The sequence below is a fragment of the Oculina patagonica genome, chromosome 4 (assembly GCF_052425735.1).
Source record: "Oculina patagonica isolate OP01 chromosome 4, crgOcupat, whole genome shotgun sequence".
Classification (NCBI taxonomy): Eukaryota; Metazoa; Cnidaria; class Anthozoa; order Scleractinia; family Oculinidae; genus Oculina; species Oculina patagonica.
In genome coordinates, this window is record NC_135761.1 from 57,888,289 (window position 1) to 57,906,517 (window position 18,229).

At 40.0% G+C, this 18,229-nt stretch overlaps 1 protein-coding gene across 1 annotated transcript; it reads left to right on the forward strand.

Annotated features, from left to right (window-relative positions):
* The first annotated feature begins 283 nt into the window (after positions 1–283).
* On the forward strand, positions 284–17,633 carry LOC144650898 (uncharacterized). The gene is made up of 4 exons (XM_078510683.1): positions 284–404; positions 4,144–4,456; positions 10,905–11,102; positions 12,873–17,633. The coding sequence occupies exons 1-4, from the start codon at positions 339–341 to the stop codon at positions 17,372–17,374; spliced, it is 5,079 nt and encodes a 1,692-aa protein (XP_078366809.1). The 5' UTR covers positions 284–338; the 3' UTR covers positions 17,375–17,633.
* Positions 17,634–18,229: the final 596 nt, after the last annotated feature.

An 18,229-nucleotide genomic window follows, 5' to 3' on the forward strand; every position in this document is an offset into this window, starting at 1 on the left:
TTTTCACGACTTTGAAAATTCATAAACAATCGCGGTTTCAACCGAAAACAAAAATTTTTTCGACATTATGATCAGGGAAAGGTCAATATTTCTTTTAGTTTTAAAACATTTTTTGGGGTTAGGGGCACTTTAAAGCGGTTAAGAAAAGAAGCCAACCATAAACAGGTACCAAACGAAAATCAAATATAGAACAGTAAAAAACCTGTGCTAAGTTTGCGATGAATAACATCATTGGATGCGACAAGCCCTGATTACGTGTAATTCTATGTTCTATCGAGTTTGACAGTGATCCGTTTAGATACTAAAATTTGTTCTAAGTGAACAAATTAGAGAGGAAAATGTCGCACTTAGCGACACTTCTGAAAACACTTCGATGGTTAGTTGCTTTCTCTATAATAATTACGGTAAGTTCTTTTTTATTATTGCTTTGACAAGAGATAACAATAATTTGAGACGTTTTTCAAACAATGTCACCTTTTTGTTACCATGTAATTGACACATTTAGTCTTTAATTTCATCACATTTTTTATAGTTGTTTGTTTTATTTTGCGTTGTTTTAGTATCAACTTAATGGTTAATATACTGTTGTCAGAGACTTGTCAAGTTTTATACTGACAGTTTTTATCCAAATTTTTTATCTGATACGTTCATACAGGTCTGCTTTGTCTTTAATATGTTTAATGTCTGGCATTGAAAATAGCAATGAATTCAATGAAGCACTCTTTTAGTGTTTGACCGTGCTGAAAGGATCGATTCAATCTGTAACGCCAAAGTTTTCCCCAACGGTCTCACCGTGTACAGAGCAACACCGGAGTACAAAACAAACTTAAAACAATGTCATTAAGAAAACAATCTGTTGATTTCATCTATCGAAAAGTTGGCCGTCTTTCACGGCCAACTTTCATCACATTTTTATAGTTCTTTGTTTTCTTTTGCGTTGTTCTAAGTATCAGCTTAATGTTTATTGTACTGTTGTTTTTAGAGTCTTGTCAGTTTTATTATATATTTTTTGAAATTCTTATCTTATACGCTCAGGTCTGCATTGTCTTTCCTATGCTAAATGGCTGGCATTCAAAATAGCAATGACATCAATAAAGCCCTCTTTTAATGTTAAAGCGTTTTTAAGGATCGATTCGATCTATAATGTTAGAGATTTTTTTCCTTCTTTTTTCCAACGGTTTCGCCGTACATGTAGAACAACACCGGAGCACAAAACGATCTTAAAACAACGGTATTAAAAAAACAATCTGTTGATTTCATCTATCGCACAAGTAGGCCGTCTTTTCACGGCGAAAAGTGAGGACGTTTACTAATGTGAACGGCTTACCATTAAAATCAATTTTCAAGCTAGCGATAAAATAATGATATTTAGTGTAGGAATTTAACAAGAGGAAACCTGGTCGAACAAGGCATCGCACACAGAAAATAACTATAAGGTGTCAATAATTTTACATTGCACTGTAAAAAATTCTAACAAGTGATATGTTTTCAGAGTATATGTAAAATAAACAAGGCGCGATAAAAAAAATTGACACCAAAATAATTTTGTGTTGAACATTTTAATTTAGTTACGGGATGTCAGAATTTTTACGCTTTTACAGTAGTGTTAGTACACATCGGAACTATCTGTAGCTCGTACGTGTCGAGTGTCATTTCCGCGGTCTTACTATTGTCAATTTCATCATATCAATCAAAACTTAACATAGTTCACAATACATTTTATTGAACCTCATCTGTAAAGAAGTAAGCACTGTTAACGTTCAAGGCATTATCCATTCTTTTTTATAATCTTTGTACTTGAATTTCAACACAAATAAGAGGATATTCTTCGCTTTTCTTACGTTTTTGAGCTTTTTATTTTCTCCAGTATTGATTTATCATGTTTTTACAAGCCAGCCATATAATCTTGTCAAGAATGATAGGTGCATTTCAAAAGCCAAACTGAGGCGATTCCAAGAGCAATAAGCGGAAAGTTACGTCTCAAGAATGCTTCCGTGCTTAACTTGCTTACTCTTTACTTTACGACCTTAGAGTTGTTAACAAAGACAGCCAACAGGTACCAAATGTAAATCAAATACGCAACAGTAAAAAACCTGCGGACACACGCAGGATCAAGTGTAAATGTCCGCTTAAGGAAGGTGTCCACCTATAGAAGGTTGGAAAACAATTTTATAACAATTTCTCGCAAAGTTGTACCGCCTCATCTGTAAATTTTTTTTTGGTCTGACAAACGAAGATCTTCTACGGAACAGCGAAGGTTTCCATCACTTTCAAGGCGATAAACAGTTTTTGTGAACATCGACCGAAGACTTCCGATCATTAACCGAAATTTAGCGAAGATATCAGAAAATTTGGCAAACGCCGTCTAAATATATCCGATCAATTTATCCGATCAATTTTCGAACATTTCTGAGCGGAAACAAAACTTTCTTCACACTAGCAAACTCCATTTGAGAAATAAAAAACCCTTTTACGGAACGCGTTTTTATTTTGAAAGCATAATATATAGAGGATTTAGGCAAGCCTAAAAGCGGAGCTCCACAGTTTTTTTTTACAAGAATTAACAACAATGGCTTCATTTTGGTAAGTAAGCAGCCGGCCAAAATATTAAATGTACGGTGGCCCATAGGTGCAAGATATCTTGCGGCACAACAAAATATGCTCCAGACACAACAGATTATCTTGAAGTAGAACAAAATAAACTCACTACAATGTAAAATAATTTTGCTTACCAGAGAGACCTCAGTGTTTCGCGCGTGGTATTGCCGTCTCACTTTTCAGGCCTGTGATGGTTCTAAAATTGAAATTGACACCGTTGCACGGTTGTCCACGTACGTATCAAATTTAAAACTTTTTTCTGTGAGAAAATTTGTAGCTTTTAGTCGAAATAAATTCACGGTAACACAAAACAAATTCACAGAAAACAATATCAACTCACGGCAAAAGATAATCAACCCACGACAAAAAAATCAACTCAAGGTAACAAAAAGTCAACTCGTACAACAAAAGAAGCTGAATGAAAGGCAAAAAGCAGCAGAGAATTCACGGAAAGATATACAATTAATTTTTATCATAAAGTGAAAACATATTTTCGTCATTAAAATTAAGCTTGACAATTCAGTAAAGTTTGTTACCTTACACTTAGGTCTTGACTTTTACTTCAGCGAGCCTGATCGATTCTGAGCTTAGCTTCGTTTCAAGCGGATTGAGTCGTACGGCTTCAGCTGGCTTGCACAAGGAATACACCTTTCAAGGACGCAATTATTACAGAGCTCTACGTAAACCTTTCTCGTTTGTCACAAATTGCGGAATATGAACGACTTAAGAGAAGATTGTGCGACGAACATTTCGGAAGAAAATTCTGACTCACTCGATTTCCTCGCGTGTCATTCAATCACACAGTCAACATCGCGGAACAAACTTTGCCTTATCACTAAAACGGACCAAATGATGCCTATACAGCTAGCGGGGATAAATCTTCTAAAAGGCCAATTTCGATATATTAAGATTCTAACTTAGCTCCGAAGCTTGTGGGGATAAAACAAAAGGTATCACATCCAGGTGGAGGGATGAATAAATCATTCCTTCGTGAAGACGAATTGTTCAACAATGACACGACCATGGGACAAAGAAAAAATCTGAGTACCCGACGGGAATCGAACCCAGGGCCTTCCAGATACCGAGCTAGCGCTCTAACCAACTGAGCTACGAGAGACTCGTGGTGAGCTGGGCCATGTGCTAGTTTGATATGTGTCACGCGTCCTGCATACTGCTAGGATCGCCAATGTCGAAATCGTCATGTGCGTATTAAATGATAAAGATGGTAAATATTAAGCTCGGTGATAAATAATGAAGATGAATTGTTCAACAATGACACGAGCATTGGACAAAGAAAAAATCTGAGATCCCGACGGGAATCGAACCCATGGCCTCCCAGATACCGGTTGGGCGCTCCAACCAACTGAGCTACAAGAGACTCGTGGTGAGCTGGGCCATTAATTTACCATATTTATTATTTACTACATCATTTCTTTCGTTTTCTTTTCCCCGAGCCTCTGTGCCAAGTAAGAATTTTAAATATATCAAAATTGGCCTATATAGCACTTACTACATAAGGATATGAATTGATTGAATTTATTTCAGTGTATTGAGGCTTCTGCAACCAACGATGATGTCGTTCCCAAGTCATTTGAAGCCAAATGGTTCAACAAATTGTCTGTCACTCTGTACAACGACATTTCAGCATCCCTGAAAAACACGAAAGTGCCTTTTGATCCGAAAGTGGCCGTTCAAAACATGATTGATTTGTTGAAAGAAGAAAGTGCTGCTGAGGGGAAGCAAGTAGATGATTTCTTTTATCAAGGCTTAGAAGATTTGAAGACTGATCCTGATTTCATCAAAATTGTTCGTGAGTTTGAAGAGGGCCTTAACAATAAAAGAAACATGATGACATTAGGTGAGTTGGGTTGTCAGCTGTTTGCTTGAATGCTTGGCCGAGAAGCCAGAAGGGGTAAAATAGGAAATTGGATTTAGGCACATTTTAACCGGGAAAATTAAAAATTGGTTCATGCTCTTGTGTGCACTCTCGAGTTATTGTGCACGTGGGAAATTTGGAGAGCACGAAAGAAGCGTAATAGTTGCTCTAAGCGATAGCCGAGAGCAACTTGAGCTTCTTGAGTGCTCTCCAAACTTCCCAAGTGCACCACAACTCGATAGTGCACAGCTAAAAGCATGAACTCGATTGTTTTATAACATTGCCGGTGGAGATGTAGATCTAAAATGCGGACCAAAAGCTCGCGCGAGGAGAAAAATTCTTCGCGTGTATTGTGTATTGGAGTATGGTGTACACGTATACTGAATTTGATTGCACGTTATAATACGATTTGCCTTACTAGGACTAGAAATCACAAACAAATAAACGATAGAGCTGGGACTGGGATTTGGAAAATTGGGAGAACAATGGGCTTTTATACTCCCCCCCCCCCCCCCCCCCTCCTTCAGGACCTTCAGAACCTTCTTGGCCGTTTGGTTCTTGACAACGGTCAAAATGCTCAGAACTCCATTTCCGGGTTTCGTTCCATCAAAGTTTGTGAGAGTTTCAACCAAAATGTTCAAGATGTTTGCCAGAAAACTTTATACATTGAGCAACCTTTGGAAATGAAATGAATGAAACTTTTTTTATCGCATAGTTAACACGTCGGAATCACCCGCAAAAAGCTAAGCTAATCTTGGCACATCACCATATAAAGAAGGACGCCATTTTATTGCTTAAAAACAAACGATCTATTACATACAGCCAAACGAAAGAACGAAAAGATGTTATTATACAGTGTGTCACAAGACTTTGGAAGAATCTTCGCAACCTACGTATATCGCAGGATATCTGTTATGTGCGGATGACAGATAATGTTAACATTTTGACCATATATGGGCAGCGCGCGCTGCAATCCTTTGGGCGTTTTTAATAAAACAACGAGAATCACTTCGTGAATTTTACCGGGGCCACATTTGGCTTGGCAACCCACGTTTACACTAGCATGCATAAGGGTCGTTTATATCAATAGGTTTGTCACGCGACATGAAAATATATTTTAACGCAAATATTCTTTAGAGAAAAAAACAACGTGTAAATGAATAATGTGAAAAGAGAAAATTTTAGGGAATCCCTCATTTTGAACAGTTGAGAATTTGAAAATCTGGCTAACGTAAATATTGCGCGACAAAGGTTATTTGAAACATTCCGTTTTGTCGCATCATTAATCAAAGCAAGATTTTTACCGTAATTGCATTACATTGATTCATACGAAGACTTGTTTCAATATCACAGGGTGCCCGCGTTTTTAAAAATTGTAAACTATGACAAAATTAAATTTACTTCTTTTGGATATCGTTAAGAATCAGCCTTTTGATTTAATTTAGATTTTATGCCAATTTTTATGCGGCAAAGCATAGGCGCCCTTGGCCGGCGTGATTTTTGTGTCTAGTGCGAAGCTCAGACACAATGCTATAACGTTAAAAAATTTGGGTAAGTGCTTCATATAAGGTAAATTATGACGTCATACTAACCAATTTACACTGAGGTTTCTCATACGTGACAGCGTACGCGAAGTATTTTGCAGTATTCTTCTCTGGGTAATAGTAATCGATAATCACTTGTTATTGCCTCGTAACCCGAAGTAAACAACCGAGCTAACGTAGAACAAACGGAACAAGTCTCATCATTGTTCCTTTTCACCCCCTTGGGAGCATAGGGCGTCCACCAGTTTCCTCCAGCGTACACGGTTCTTTGCTAGTGCTTTGGCTCTTTCCCAGGAGTAGCCTACTCCTTCCAACTCCTGCAGCATGGATCGCTTCCAATTGTTCCTTGGTCGTCCAACTTTCCTCTTTCCCTGTGGGTGGTAGTGCAAGGCTTGTCTTGTCACATTGTTACATTCTCTTCTGAGAGTGTGGCCAATCCAGCGCCATTTCCTTCGCTTAACTGATGTTACAATGGATTCCATGTTGGTCCTTCTTAGCAGCTCTTCATTGCTAATTACGTTCGGCCACCGGACTCCCAAGATGTATCTGAGACATTTGTTGACAAAAACTTGCAGTTTATTGTGAAGGGCCTTAGTTGAACGCCAGGTCTCACAACCATAAAGAAGAACGGACTTGACATTGGTGGAAAATATCCTGAGCTTGGTGTTTAGAGAGAGCTGCCTTGAGAGCCAAACTGGTTGTAAGGCCCTAAATGCATACCTGGCCTTGCCGATCCTAACACTAATATCCTTATCCGTTCCACCATCTGTGCTGATGACACTGCCCAGATAACAAAACTCCTCTACTGATTCAATATCTTCACTTCCGAGCGAGATTGGACTGTTCACTTTACCATTAACCTTTAATACTTTGGTCTTTGGGATGTTGACATTCATTCCTAATTTACCGGCCTTTACACTGAGCTTTTCTGTTTTTCTTTGCATTTGGCTGTGCGTTGCAGATATTAAACACACATCATCGGCAAAATCTAAATCCTCGAGTTGTTCAGTAAGGGTCCACTGAATCCCAGTTCGTTCATTCCTGACAGCTTTTTGTGTTACCCAATCAATTACCACCAAAAAAAGAAGTGGAGATAATAAACATCCTTGCCGTACTCCAGTTCGAATTTCAAAAGGATCAGACAGCTTGTTTTGGTGTACAACTTGTGCTCGAAAGTTGTTGTATGTCCCTTTGATAACATTTACAACCTTGGTTGGTACTCCATAATGCCGCAGAAGTCTCCAAAGCCCCTCCCTATCAACACTATCAAAAGCCTTAGCAAAGTCCACAAAATTAAGATACAACGTGCTTTGCCATTCGATCGATTGCTCCACAATTATCCTCAGGGTTGCTATCTGGTCTACACAAGACCTCCCAGATCTAAAGCCAGCTTGCTCGTTTCTCAACTTTACATCCAGTGCAGTCTTCAGCCTGTCTAACTGATATGATCCGAGTCAGTATCTTACTTAAAACAGATAGTAGCATGATACCTCTCCAATTTCCACAATGGCTTAGGTTACCCTTTTTAGGTACCTTGATCAAGAGACCTTGCTTCCACTCATCTGGTATAACTTCCGTCTCCCAAATTGCATTCAAAAGGTCATACAAGATATCTGCTGTGGTACTCAGATCAGCTTTCAAAATCTCAGGAGGGATATTATCTCCTCCTGCTGCCTTCCCATTTTTAAGCTTCTTAACAGCATTCTTAATCTCATTCTTAGATATTCTACCACAGTTAATACTGATTTCCTCATCGTTATCAGCAAGTTCTGGACCTATCTCTGGAATTGGTCTATTCAGCACCTCTTGAAAATGCTCTTTCCACCTTTTCATTTGCTCATCTTCCTTTGACAACAGTTTACCATCCTTATCCCGCACTGGTATTGAGTAAGGTTGTACAACTCTCTGGTGTTGTGTTTTGCAGAAGCTTCCTCAGCTTGTTGTGCCAGATCATCCATCCACTTCTTCTTATCCTTCTTTACTTTCTGTCTCACCTCTCTCCTTTTACCCTTGTGGACCCTCTGCAACTCTCTTTTCTTTTCCATGCATGTTTCTCTATTCAACTTTTGCTTTGCTTCCCTCCTGGCTTCAATCCCCTTCCATGTATTCTCACTGATCCATTCCTTTCGTGTTGTCTCCCTGTATCCTAGCACTTCTTTGCAGGTGTCCGCAAAGATGTTCTTGCAGTGCTGCCACATTCTATCAACATCCTGATCATCTTCATCAATATCAGCAAGAACTTCAAACTTGTTCCTAAGTGTCACAGTGACCTCTTCTCGCACACCCATATCCCTCAATTTAGCTGTATTAAATCTTTTCCGACCGCTAACTCCTACTTTCCTCTTTGCAGCCAGCTTCATCCTAAACGTTCCAATCACAAGGTGATGATCAGAGTCAATATCCGCACCTCGCATGACTTTAACATCAAGAAGCGTCTTTTTCCACTTCTTTGAGACTGTAATGTGATCGATTTGATTGTGTGTGCGAAGGTCAGGGGAGGACCATGTTGCCTTGTGTATTTTCCTGTGTTGGAAAAAGGAGCCCCCAATGCACAAATCATTGAAGGCGCAGAAGTCAATGAACATGTCACCATTCTCGTTGATCTCTCCTAATGCTTCTTTTCCCATTATGTCCTCTCTGCCACTGTTACCCACTCCCACTTTTGCATTAACATCGCCCATTAGTATTAACATGTCTCTTCTCTGAACCTTTCCAATGGCTCCTTGCAACTGCTCATAGAATTGCTCTTTAACCTCTAACCCTGCCAAATTTGTTGGTGCATAGCACTATATGATGGTAATATTACGTCCCTTGGATGCAAATCGAGCTGTAATTATTCGTTCGGATATAGGCTCCCACTCCATAAGACTTCTTGCTGCCTCCTTTGCAATTAGAAGGCCTACTCCATTTTCATGAACATCTTCCTCGTTTTTCTTGCCAGAGTATAGAAATGTTTCTCCTGTTGTTGTGGTAATTTCTCCAAAGGTATTCCACCTCACCTCTGCTACACCAAGCACAGCTATTCCGTATCTCCTTAGTTCGCTTGCCAGCTGGGCGAGTTTGCTTGCCTGGAAAAGAGTCCTCACATTCCAACAGCCAATCCTTGTTTTGGACTTCAGTTGGAGCAGGTTGATCGGCCTTTGGGTGCCCAGTTGGGTTTGACCCAAAGGCTTCATTCTTGTCCTCGAGGGACGTTCTGCCCCACTTCGATCCACATCTACTAAACTGGTTTCGGTTTCTGTAGCATATGACTTTTTTTTACAGGGTAGGGTTGCTAGCCCTACGCCCAACCTCCAACCAGAAGGGCCAGGGGATCACTCTTTGTCAGGCCTCTACCCTTCGACCTGTCCGGCATGGGTGGCCCTACCAGGAGTTTAGAACTCCCGCCGGCATAGCTCTAGGGGTCATAGAGGCACTCAAGCCACCCCACTCTTAAGTTTTCGCTCATGAAGTAGTCTCTCGTTAAGATTGGGAAACTTGTCGTTCCCCCAAAAGTTATAATCTTTATAATCTTTGTCTTGAATGCCCTCCTGCTTTTCGCAAAATGATGAATAATAATTCAACTGAGCCAGCGATACATCTGAGCAAGTAAAGTTACTATGACAACGGTGCCCTGGAAACGAGACGTTGAAAAAACGAAAGGAACGGACAGTATTTTATGACCGGTGCTTGTGCCCCGGTAATTATTTCATAACATGAGATCCTTATAGCCAACTCGGCACTACGCGCCTCGTTGACTATCTACCATCTCATATCCAACGCGCGCTCGTGGAATAATTCTTAAGTATAATATACCACACAAGTGAATAGTGCTTTTCGCGTGCTGATTGGTTAACTTGGAGGTGATTGGCAAAGTACTATTCACCTCCGAGCAGCTGAAGAGAAACAAACTGCCTTTGCGTGTTGCTTTGTTTACCGAAAGTGATGTTTTGGTCCGCTAGATATTCAACTTGTGTGGTATATACTAAAACAATTGTTCACCTCAGTATCGGTGAATGTGGCGTATATTTACCGAGCCGCGAAGCGATTATTATTCGACACACCATTATTATTCGACACCAACATTATTATTCGACACATGCGCGCGCTGCCCATATATGGTCAAAATGTTAACGTTATCTGTCATCCGTACATAACAGATATCCTGCGATATTCTTAGGTTGGGAAGATTCGCCCGAAATCTTGTAAAGCGCTGCTTGATTACAGTTTTTCTATCTGCAAATTGTGTTTCGTTGACAATTTGTTGAATACTAAAACAATTATCCTGCTCAATCTTGTGGAATATCGTCTGATTTTAGCCAACTCGGCCCACGGCCTCGTCGGCTATGTATCAGGCGATATTCCGCGCGATTTTGCAGGATAATTGTTAACTATTCACCTCCACTTCGGTGAATAATTGTTAAATATTTGCAAGCTGATAAAGTATGTGGAAAACCATTTTAAATCCTCTATACAAACGTGGCGAGCTAACCGAGTAAATGATTTAGTTTTTGGCTTGAAGTAGATGATTTCAGAAATTTGAGACGTTTAAAGAGGGGCCCGAAGGGGTAAAATGGAAACTGGGATTTGGGCAAATTTTCACTGGAAAAATGAGATTTGGATCACTGGGACTGGGAATTACAAACAAGTAAACAACAGAACTGGGTCTGGTATTTGGAAAATCGGGAAAACAATATATGCTGGGAAATGGGATTTGGACAAAATTTGGGCTGGTGAATGGAATTTTATCCCCCCCCCCCCCTCCTTCAGGAACCTCTTTATAAGCTGCAGTTTTGGTGACAACTGTGGACGCGCAGTGCACTTGACCTAAGTAAAGTTTTGTTGTGGTTGTAGTTTTATTGTTCGCGGGCTTGTGAAACTGAGATGCGATTTTATTTGTCTTAAAGGAACTGATCTACCAGAACTTCAAATAAAAAAACAGTATCCAAAATATGACCTCGGGCTCAAAGGCGAAGTGTTAACTGGAGAAGATACTGAAACAGAGAACGACTTGATAAGATACAGTAATTACATGTCAGGTGCTGGTTCAACTTTTGGAGGTTTTATGGCTGGTCTTCCTGAAGATATCAACGATTTAACGGACGGTAGGAATATAATTATGGTAGACTTTGTATTTCAGGATAGTAAGACATGTTTGTAAACAGTACAAGAACCCAGCTACGAAGTGAGTGAGGGTAGGTTTATTGTCGGAAAGATGTTGCATTTCAAAGATGTTTGGCTTTGTATTTGGAAGGGTTTCGCTAGAAAGAATTATTTTGCGTACAAGAATATCCCATAACAATGTGAAACACAAAACAAGTTCAAAGGCCTTGATTTTGAGGTTTTCCACCATGAGAAGTCAAGAAATATAAATCTTTCTCTAATAGCTGAAGACCACTATTTTGAGGGTCTGAATGGGAGTACCTCTATAACAATAAACACTTAATTTTTTGACTCTGTAACATGAAACAGTTAAATTTTAGGCCTTTTTAACACTAACAGTAAAAAATTCACTGTAACATTAAATTTCATCCAGAAAGAAACAAAAACAGCTCCAAAAAGGCCAATATTATTTTGTTTAAAATATCAAAAAGTTTTCGGCCATTTTCCGACAATTTCTGATCATTTCGGAAATTACCGAAGACTACCAAAAATTTCCGAGAAGAACCGATACAGCACAGGCTCAATTTTCAGGAGTGATTTTATTACCGATTTTTTGTCGCACACAACATGGAGTGGCTTAACGAGCAAAGAATGTTTGATCAAACATCTACCAAAGTGAGCCCAAGTCAAGTCAAGTCAACTTTATTTAGGCAGGGTGGCCCAATCAGCACTTGGCTGGTATCAACAGGGGCCCTTCGTGCGTCTTACGGCTCACATTGTGGCGCGACGTCACATAGGTTCGGTTTCTGATTGGTTACTTTTTTCCGCTTGGGCTTACTTTGTTAGCAGAGGTGGCTAAATGATCAAACATTTGCTCGTGATGCACAATGTTGGATGAAAATGTTTCATCTAGATCAAACATTGGAAACCATTTAACTGCAATGTTGAGAGGGGTGGCTAAACGGTCATAGAAGACTAGTTTCTATATAATAAGTTTGTTTTAGTTGCCCTCTTGTACGGTTACCGAGAAACTCAATAAAAGCCAGAACATTTAGAAAACTCTTCTTGCTAAATTTGTCAAACAAACATCTGAAGCATGGCTTCCGAGCACGAGGTCGATCTATCTCTACATCTTGTATGAATACAAATACAAAACTAATACAGCTGAGTGGAGTCTGAGGAGAAGTCAGCGGTTTTAGCTTTCAAGAGTCAAAGGCGACCATGTTTGTTTATACGTTTATGTTTTCGTTTACATCGTGTTAAAAAATTAGAATTATTTTAAAATACCTCTGTATGATGAGCATTATTAAAAACTAGCAATGGTATATTGCAATTCCTGCGTGTTGATTGGTTAACAGGCAATGGTATATGAGCTCATATACCATTGACCACAAACATGGTAGCCGAAACGCGTGAACGAAAACAGCTCAAAAGCTCAAATAACAAGCGCTCGTGAAACAATTGTTAATTATTTGAGCGTTTGGTGACTTTTTTTTGGGGGGGGGGGGGGAAGACCGAGCATTTAAGTGGGAAAAATGGAGCAAAAAGGTAGAGCATTTAAGAGGGAAAACAGGAGCAACATGTACAAAAGCCTATAGAGCGATTCATCTTACAAAGCTTCAAGAACGAAGGGTGCTTCACGAACAATACTTCTTCTTTTTAGGGGCAGTTAGGATTGGAGATCTTAATTTATATTTACATAAACAAAGTACAAATAATTCTTAGGTTTGAGGTTGAATTAAAACTCTGTATCTTAATTTCTTCTTTCATAGGAGCGATGAAAACCTTGAATTACAAATACGAAGCTCTAAATTACAAACTAAAGAAGGGGATTTCGGTCGATGTACTCAGAGATGATAACTTTCAAGCAGTGGTTAAGTCTAACATAGATCCAGAATTAGAGCTCCGTATTAAGAGAACCGGCGTGAAAGATCTACAAGAAATGGTGGTGTCGGAATCATTTAACAAGATCAAGGTTCTTCAGGGCGTCAGTGATGAGACAAAATTAGTTCAGCAAAACTTCAACAGCCAAAAAAAATTGGGACAGCAGAGATTCAGGGGTAGAGCCAAAAAGATCGCCGGTAAAATTTTAGATAAGGTTGGCAAGGGTGTTGAGACCGCCACTACTGCTCTTAGTTTTGCTCAAGGAGGAATTGATTCTGCAGCTGGAAGTGATATGATTCAGAAAGCTCGTGATTTAAAAGCTAAGGGTCATATTTCGGAGGCCGATTATAATGAAATGATGAGAAACGGTCGGCTTCGAGTTGCGCAAGGAAGCTTTGGTATTGCCAATGGGTTGAAGAATGTCGCTGAATTCGTTGGGAAGAGGGTGGAAAAGAACGTTTTGAAAAAAGCAGGAAAAGCAGGAATAAAGTTACTAAAGCAGGTCAAACGTTTCGGGTCTTTCATCGGTGGTGCCGTTTCAATGGGCACGGGCGTTGTGTCCATGGCGAAGAATGCAATAGCTGCAAGTGACGCTGCAAAAAAGGGCGTTGTTGGTAAAGCTGTGATGTATGGAGTCATGGCTGCTATCGATGGGATTACGGTTATTCTGGACGGAGTGAGTGTAGCTTTAGACTTTATTTTCCCCCCCGCGGGACCAATCGTAGATCTTGTTAGTACGATTTTGCAAGTGTTTAACACAATTCTTGGTTTCTTTGCTGATTTGATCGACTTCCGAACAACTGCACAACGTGTAAGTGATGAATTTGATGCCTACATAACATCTGATGCATTTATGAAGTACGTGGATAACTTGGCAGCTGAATATAAAAGTAGAGGATTTGACATCTTTAAGTACTATATAGATGCAGATGTGGCGGGGATAGAGGCTGACAAGGCAACATTACAAGCAGAAAGGAAGACTATTACCAAGTCTCTAACTGATAAAGCAAAGGAAGATTTTAATAATAAGCAGTTGCGAGTAGCACTACTAGATGTAACATCTCTTGGCAAAACGCTCAAAGGTAGAGCAAATGATGATGAGATTGTTGCTGGGTTTGGTCCAGATCGTATTTATGGTGAAGAGGGTGATGACGTGTTGTTTGGAAGAGGTGGAAGTGACACCATATATGGTGGTCCAGGAAATGATTATCTTAATGGTGGAACTGGAAGAGACACTCTTTTTGGTGGAGAAGGTGACGATTTTCTTGTTTGTGAGCCCAGTGTTGATTTGCGTTGCGAAGGTCAAAAGGGTGAAGATACTTTAGCCTTATCCGGAGAGCCTGTGATTTATAAAGAAAACCTTTGGAATACAAAGTATATCACAGTGGGGCCAGAATGGGAAGCTATGACTAACCTTTATCATAATAAGATATCACCAGTAAAAGGAATTTATCTTGACATTGGATATACCTCAGGAAGTGGATCAGGTACCAAAACAGGACGATCAGGCATTACTCTGGGGTCCTGTTTCCCTGGATGGCCGGACGGTTTTAACAAACTCCTTCACAAACCAGCGTTTCGTTCTTCAAGCAATCTGGAGCAAAGTTTGGTGACGCTTTTCAATCGCAAGAACCCTGTATCTCTCAGAAACGCAGAAGAATTAAAAAGCAAAATTTTGTGGTTTCTGGCAGACAAGAATGGCGTAAAGTACTTCTGTGATGGAATATCCTTTTATGCAGTCTCTGCATCATTGGTGCGAGTCGCTAGAGGTGCCATCAACAGTATTCCTACCGGTTCTGCTAGATACAGCAATGGACGTCTTACCTATTCCGGAAACAAACTAGAAGCGCTTTTGGTATTTGCTTTTCGAAGAAGTTTCGTCTTCGATAAATTTGAAAAAATCTCTGCTGCACAACCAGATAATATGCAAATTTTGTCTCACTACATTCCAACAACTGTCATCGGTAGCGATGAGCACAATGTTATCGATTTGTCGTATGGCCTTGGTGATGTGGTGTATACTGGTGAAGGTAACAATGTTATTTCCATTGGGTCGACCATAAACTGGTATAAATTCACAGACAAACCAGGTTTACAAAGTGTTGGTGGTTTTCACAACTGGGCGAAATACATTGTTGGAGGCAGTGGAGAGAATACGCTTGTCATCCAATATATGACTCTTCCCAAAGAAATGGGAACGGCAAATGATTATTATGGCCGATGGCAACTCAGAAATATTGACAGCCCATATGATACGGGGTCTTTTTCCAGATACGATACCCATGTTGTTTACCTGAAAAACATACCAACAGTTGAAATGCGTGCTCCCGAACGTTCTCTGTCCGGGCGGCAAGATGTAAGTTTAGATGCTGGATACTATGATGGCGCAAGAAGGTACATTCTGGACCAGACAGACGTTTTTGAAGGCCCTCTTTCAACTGAGAAAGATATAACAGTATTGCCTAGAAGACTCCGTGGCAGCCAATCTATCACATTTGGTAAAGATACGAAAAATACCATTTCCTTTAAGTATTACGAAGACGAGGGATCCCCGATCAATACCATAAATATATACCAACGCTATAAATATGACCAAGGGTTTATAAATTTCAGACAAAAGCAATGGCCTTGGAACATTTTGCCGGGAACAGTGTCGTTGAAAAATGTAATGAACGTGGTCAGTTTCTCATCGTGCAAAGAAATCATTGGTAGCGGCAAAGAGAACCTTCTGATTGCTGTAGGCGGAGAAACAACTATTGATGCAAAAGATGGTGATGACACCCTCGTGAGTACTCGCGGCAGACATGAGTTGAGTGGTGGTCCAGGTGCAGATACCTTTGTACTCCACGGTCCTGATGTGGTGGATTATTTAACAATTTCCGTTCTTATGGGAGCCGATGGAAACACTATCCGATGTAAAACAACCATTTATGGAAAATGGATGGAAGCAGAAAAACGACTTGACATCGATGTTTTACAAGACGATCATGCAGACGTTATTTTGAACACTGTTGAGATCATTCCAGCCCAAGGCGACGAGGGAAAGAACTTGGGGACCATTTCTAAGGATACTGCTAACAGAAAGATCATGTTTGAACCTGGATCAAATTTTAATTCCTTAAAAAGGAACCAAGCCAAAGTAGTGAGAGTAAAATACACAACAACAGGGAGCGTGGCAACACTTAAAGAAGAAGATTTTGGAAATCAAGTACGCTTTGAGTCCGTAAAGAAACTTGATGATTTAACAGCAAGTATTGAAAACGATTACCTAGTTTTTAAGGATAAATCGACCTCTCCACGAACTGTTCTTATTGACCATGAATGGGGTAATAAGCTTAAAAATGGAATATCAACAAATTTGTTCGATCTTATTGTTGACTTTGCCCAACGTTTCCCTTTAATGCTCTTTCGGAAAAACGACCAAGAATTTAACCGGGCAACATCAAAAGATACAGTAAAGTTCTTGTACAAACATTTGAAGCACCTCGAGACTGCCCTCGGACAAGAGTTCGACACAATCCTTGATTCAACTTCTCTTCCTTCTAATGCTGGCGCAGAAATCAATGTTGGAAATGGTCAGAATATCGTCCTTGCAAAAACAAAAGGAGCAACTTACGAACTTGGCAATAAATCGTCTGGAAGTCTCATCATAGCTAATAAGTTTACACAAGGCACAGGAAAAGTCACCGTCAAAGGTGGAGATGACCGGAAGACTCTCAATGCAGTGGTTATTGGGGTCGGATCTGGTGAAGCGGTTGACCTCAGTCTTATGGGGTTTCATGATGTGATCATAACTGGTGCGCGCCTGAGCGAAGTACAAGTCTCTCGGGACAGTAAATATGTTGTTCATCTAAAAGATTCCAATCAGCGCGATTTGATTGCAGGATGGTACTATCACAACTGCAAAAACCTGATCTTCAAGAAATCAACAACAGCCACAAACGAAAACACCCAGATAATTTTTAATTGTAATGAATACATTGCTGAAAAGCTCTCCTCCTTCAGTGCTTATAACCCTGTCACCGTCTCTTATGATTCAGATCGTCGGCTGAAACTTAACTGCCCATTCACCAAAAATGACGCAATTATTAACTTGTCTTATAATTACAAGGATGCGCTTCAGGTGTACGTAACAGATCGGAAAAGAGGCAATCTAACCCCTCAGGAGCGACTTCCATACTTGGTCCTCCCAAGTGATCGCTTCACGGCAGTAGATCTCAAAATGGTGGTCAACGCTATTCGTGCCCGGTTTAAAGCTGGCATCAAATTTAGCGATGGGCTGGTAAAGGAAGCCGAGATCTGTCGATTTGTCGTTGGAAAGGCCAGAACGTTGGGAGGATTTAAGCGGTATTTTCGGGAACCATTCACAAATCTGGATTTAAAATGCTGAACCAATTTTAGTTGGTTGTCACTCCAAAGTTGTCTTCTTATTTCAAATACTGTAATGGTAAATATAAGTAAGATACTGTAAACTTGGAGAATGTGGAATAAAATGAGTCCAAGAAACCCATTGAGAGTTTATTTCCAGTGGCGAAAATGTCTTTACCACGCTCCCCTTCCCCACACTACTGAATGTCGAAATATGAGCTATAAGCTACGTCCGCGAGCAATTTGCGGGAGTTGTATCTGTAAAAACAAATGTTACCCTTGATGACTGGAAGATTTTTATAGGGACCCCACCTTAAAATGGAATTTCAGATCTCTTTTACCGGGGGTGGGGAGCAAATTTCGTTTCATTATTAAATTAAAATTGTCGTATTTGCTCAAGTTCCCGATTTTGTTTCACTAAAGTAAATCACCGTATCGCTTATGTTGATTAAAATATTTGAATTACAGTGACTTAAATTAACGGGAATTGAAGGAAAAGTTACCCCCCAATAAAAAAAAAATTAACGCGAAAGAAGGGGCGCAACATTTCAAAATGAAGGAAATAAACACGACGTCAGAAAGAGAAAACGCTCGTTAAGACAACAGGAACAAGTTTATTTTAATACTAGGCGTATAATCGTAAACGGAAACAATGTTCGGGGTACTTTCCCTAAACATAGGGGTTAAGCAAAGGAATCTGACCGCTTCGAGCGTTCTGCGCATTTTCAGTAATGCCGGCAGACCTCACCTGATGAAATAATGCTTTTTCCGAACTGCATCAAGAAATTGGGACGAAAATAATGAAAATTAAGGTCATTGAAACTAACGCTCCACTTAATTATCGGCGCGGAAATTAACGTTAGCAAAAATTAACTAA

What these genes read in the sequence shown, in the direction of transcription:
- LOC144650898 (XM_078510683.1), top strand. Translation starts at nt 339, where the DNA reads ATGTCGCACTTAGCGACACTTCTGAAAACACTTCGATGGTTAGTTGCT. An exon ending in CTTTCTCTATAATAATTACG is followed by an intron (nt 405 to 4,143) that starts GTAAGTTCTTTT and finishes AATTTATTTCAG; the next exon opens with TGTATTGAGGCTTCTGCAAC. An exon ending in AAGAAACATGATGACATTAG is followed by an intron (nt 4,457 to 10,904) that starts GTGAGTTGGGTT and finishes TTTGTCTTAAAG; the next exon opens with GAACTGATCTACCAGAACTT.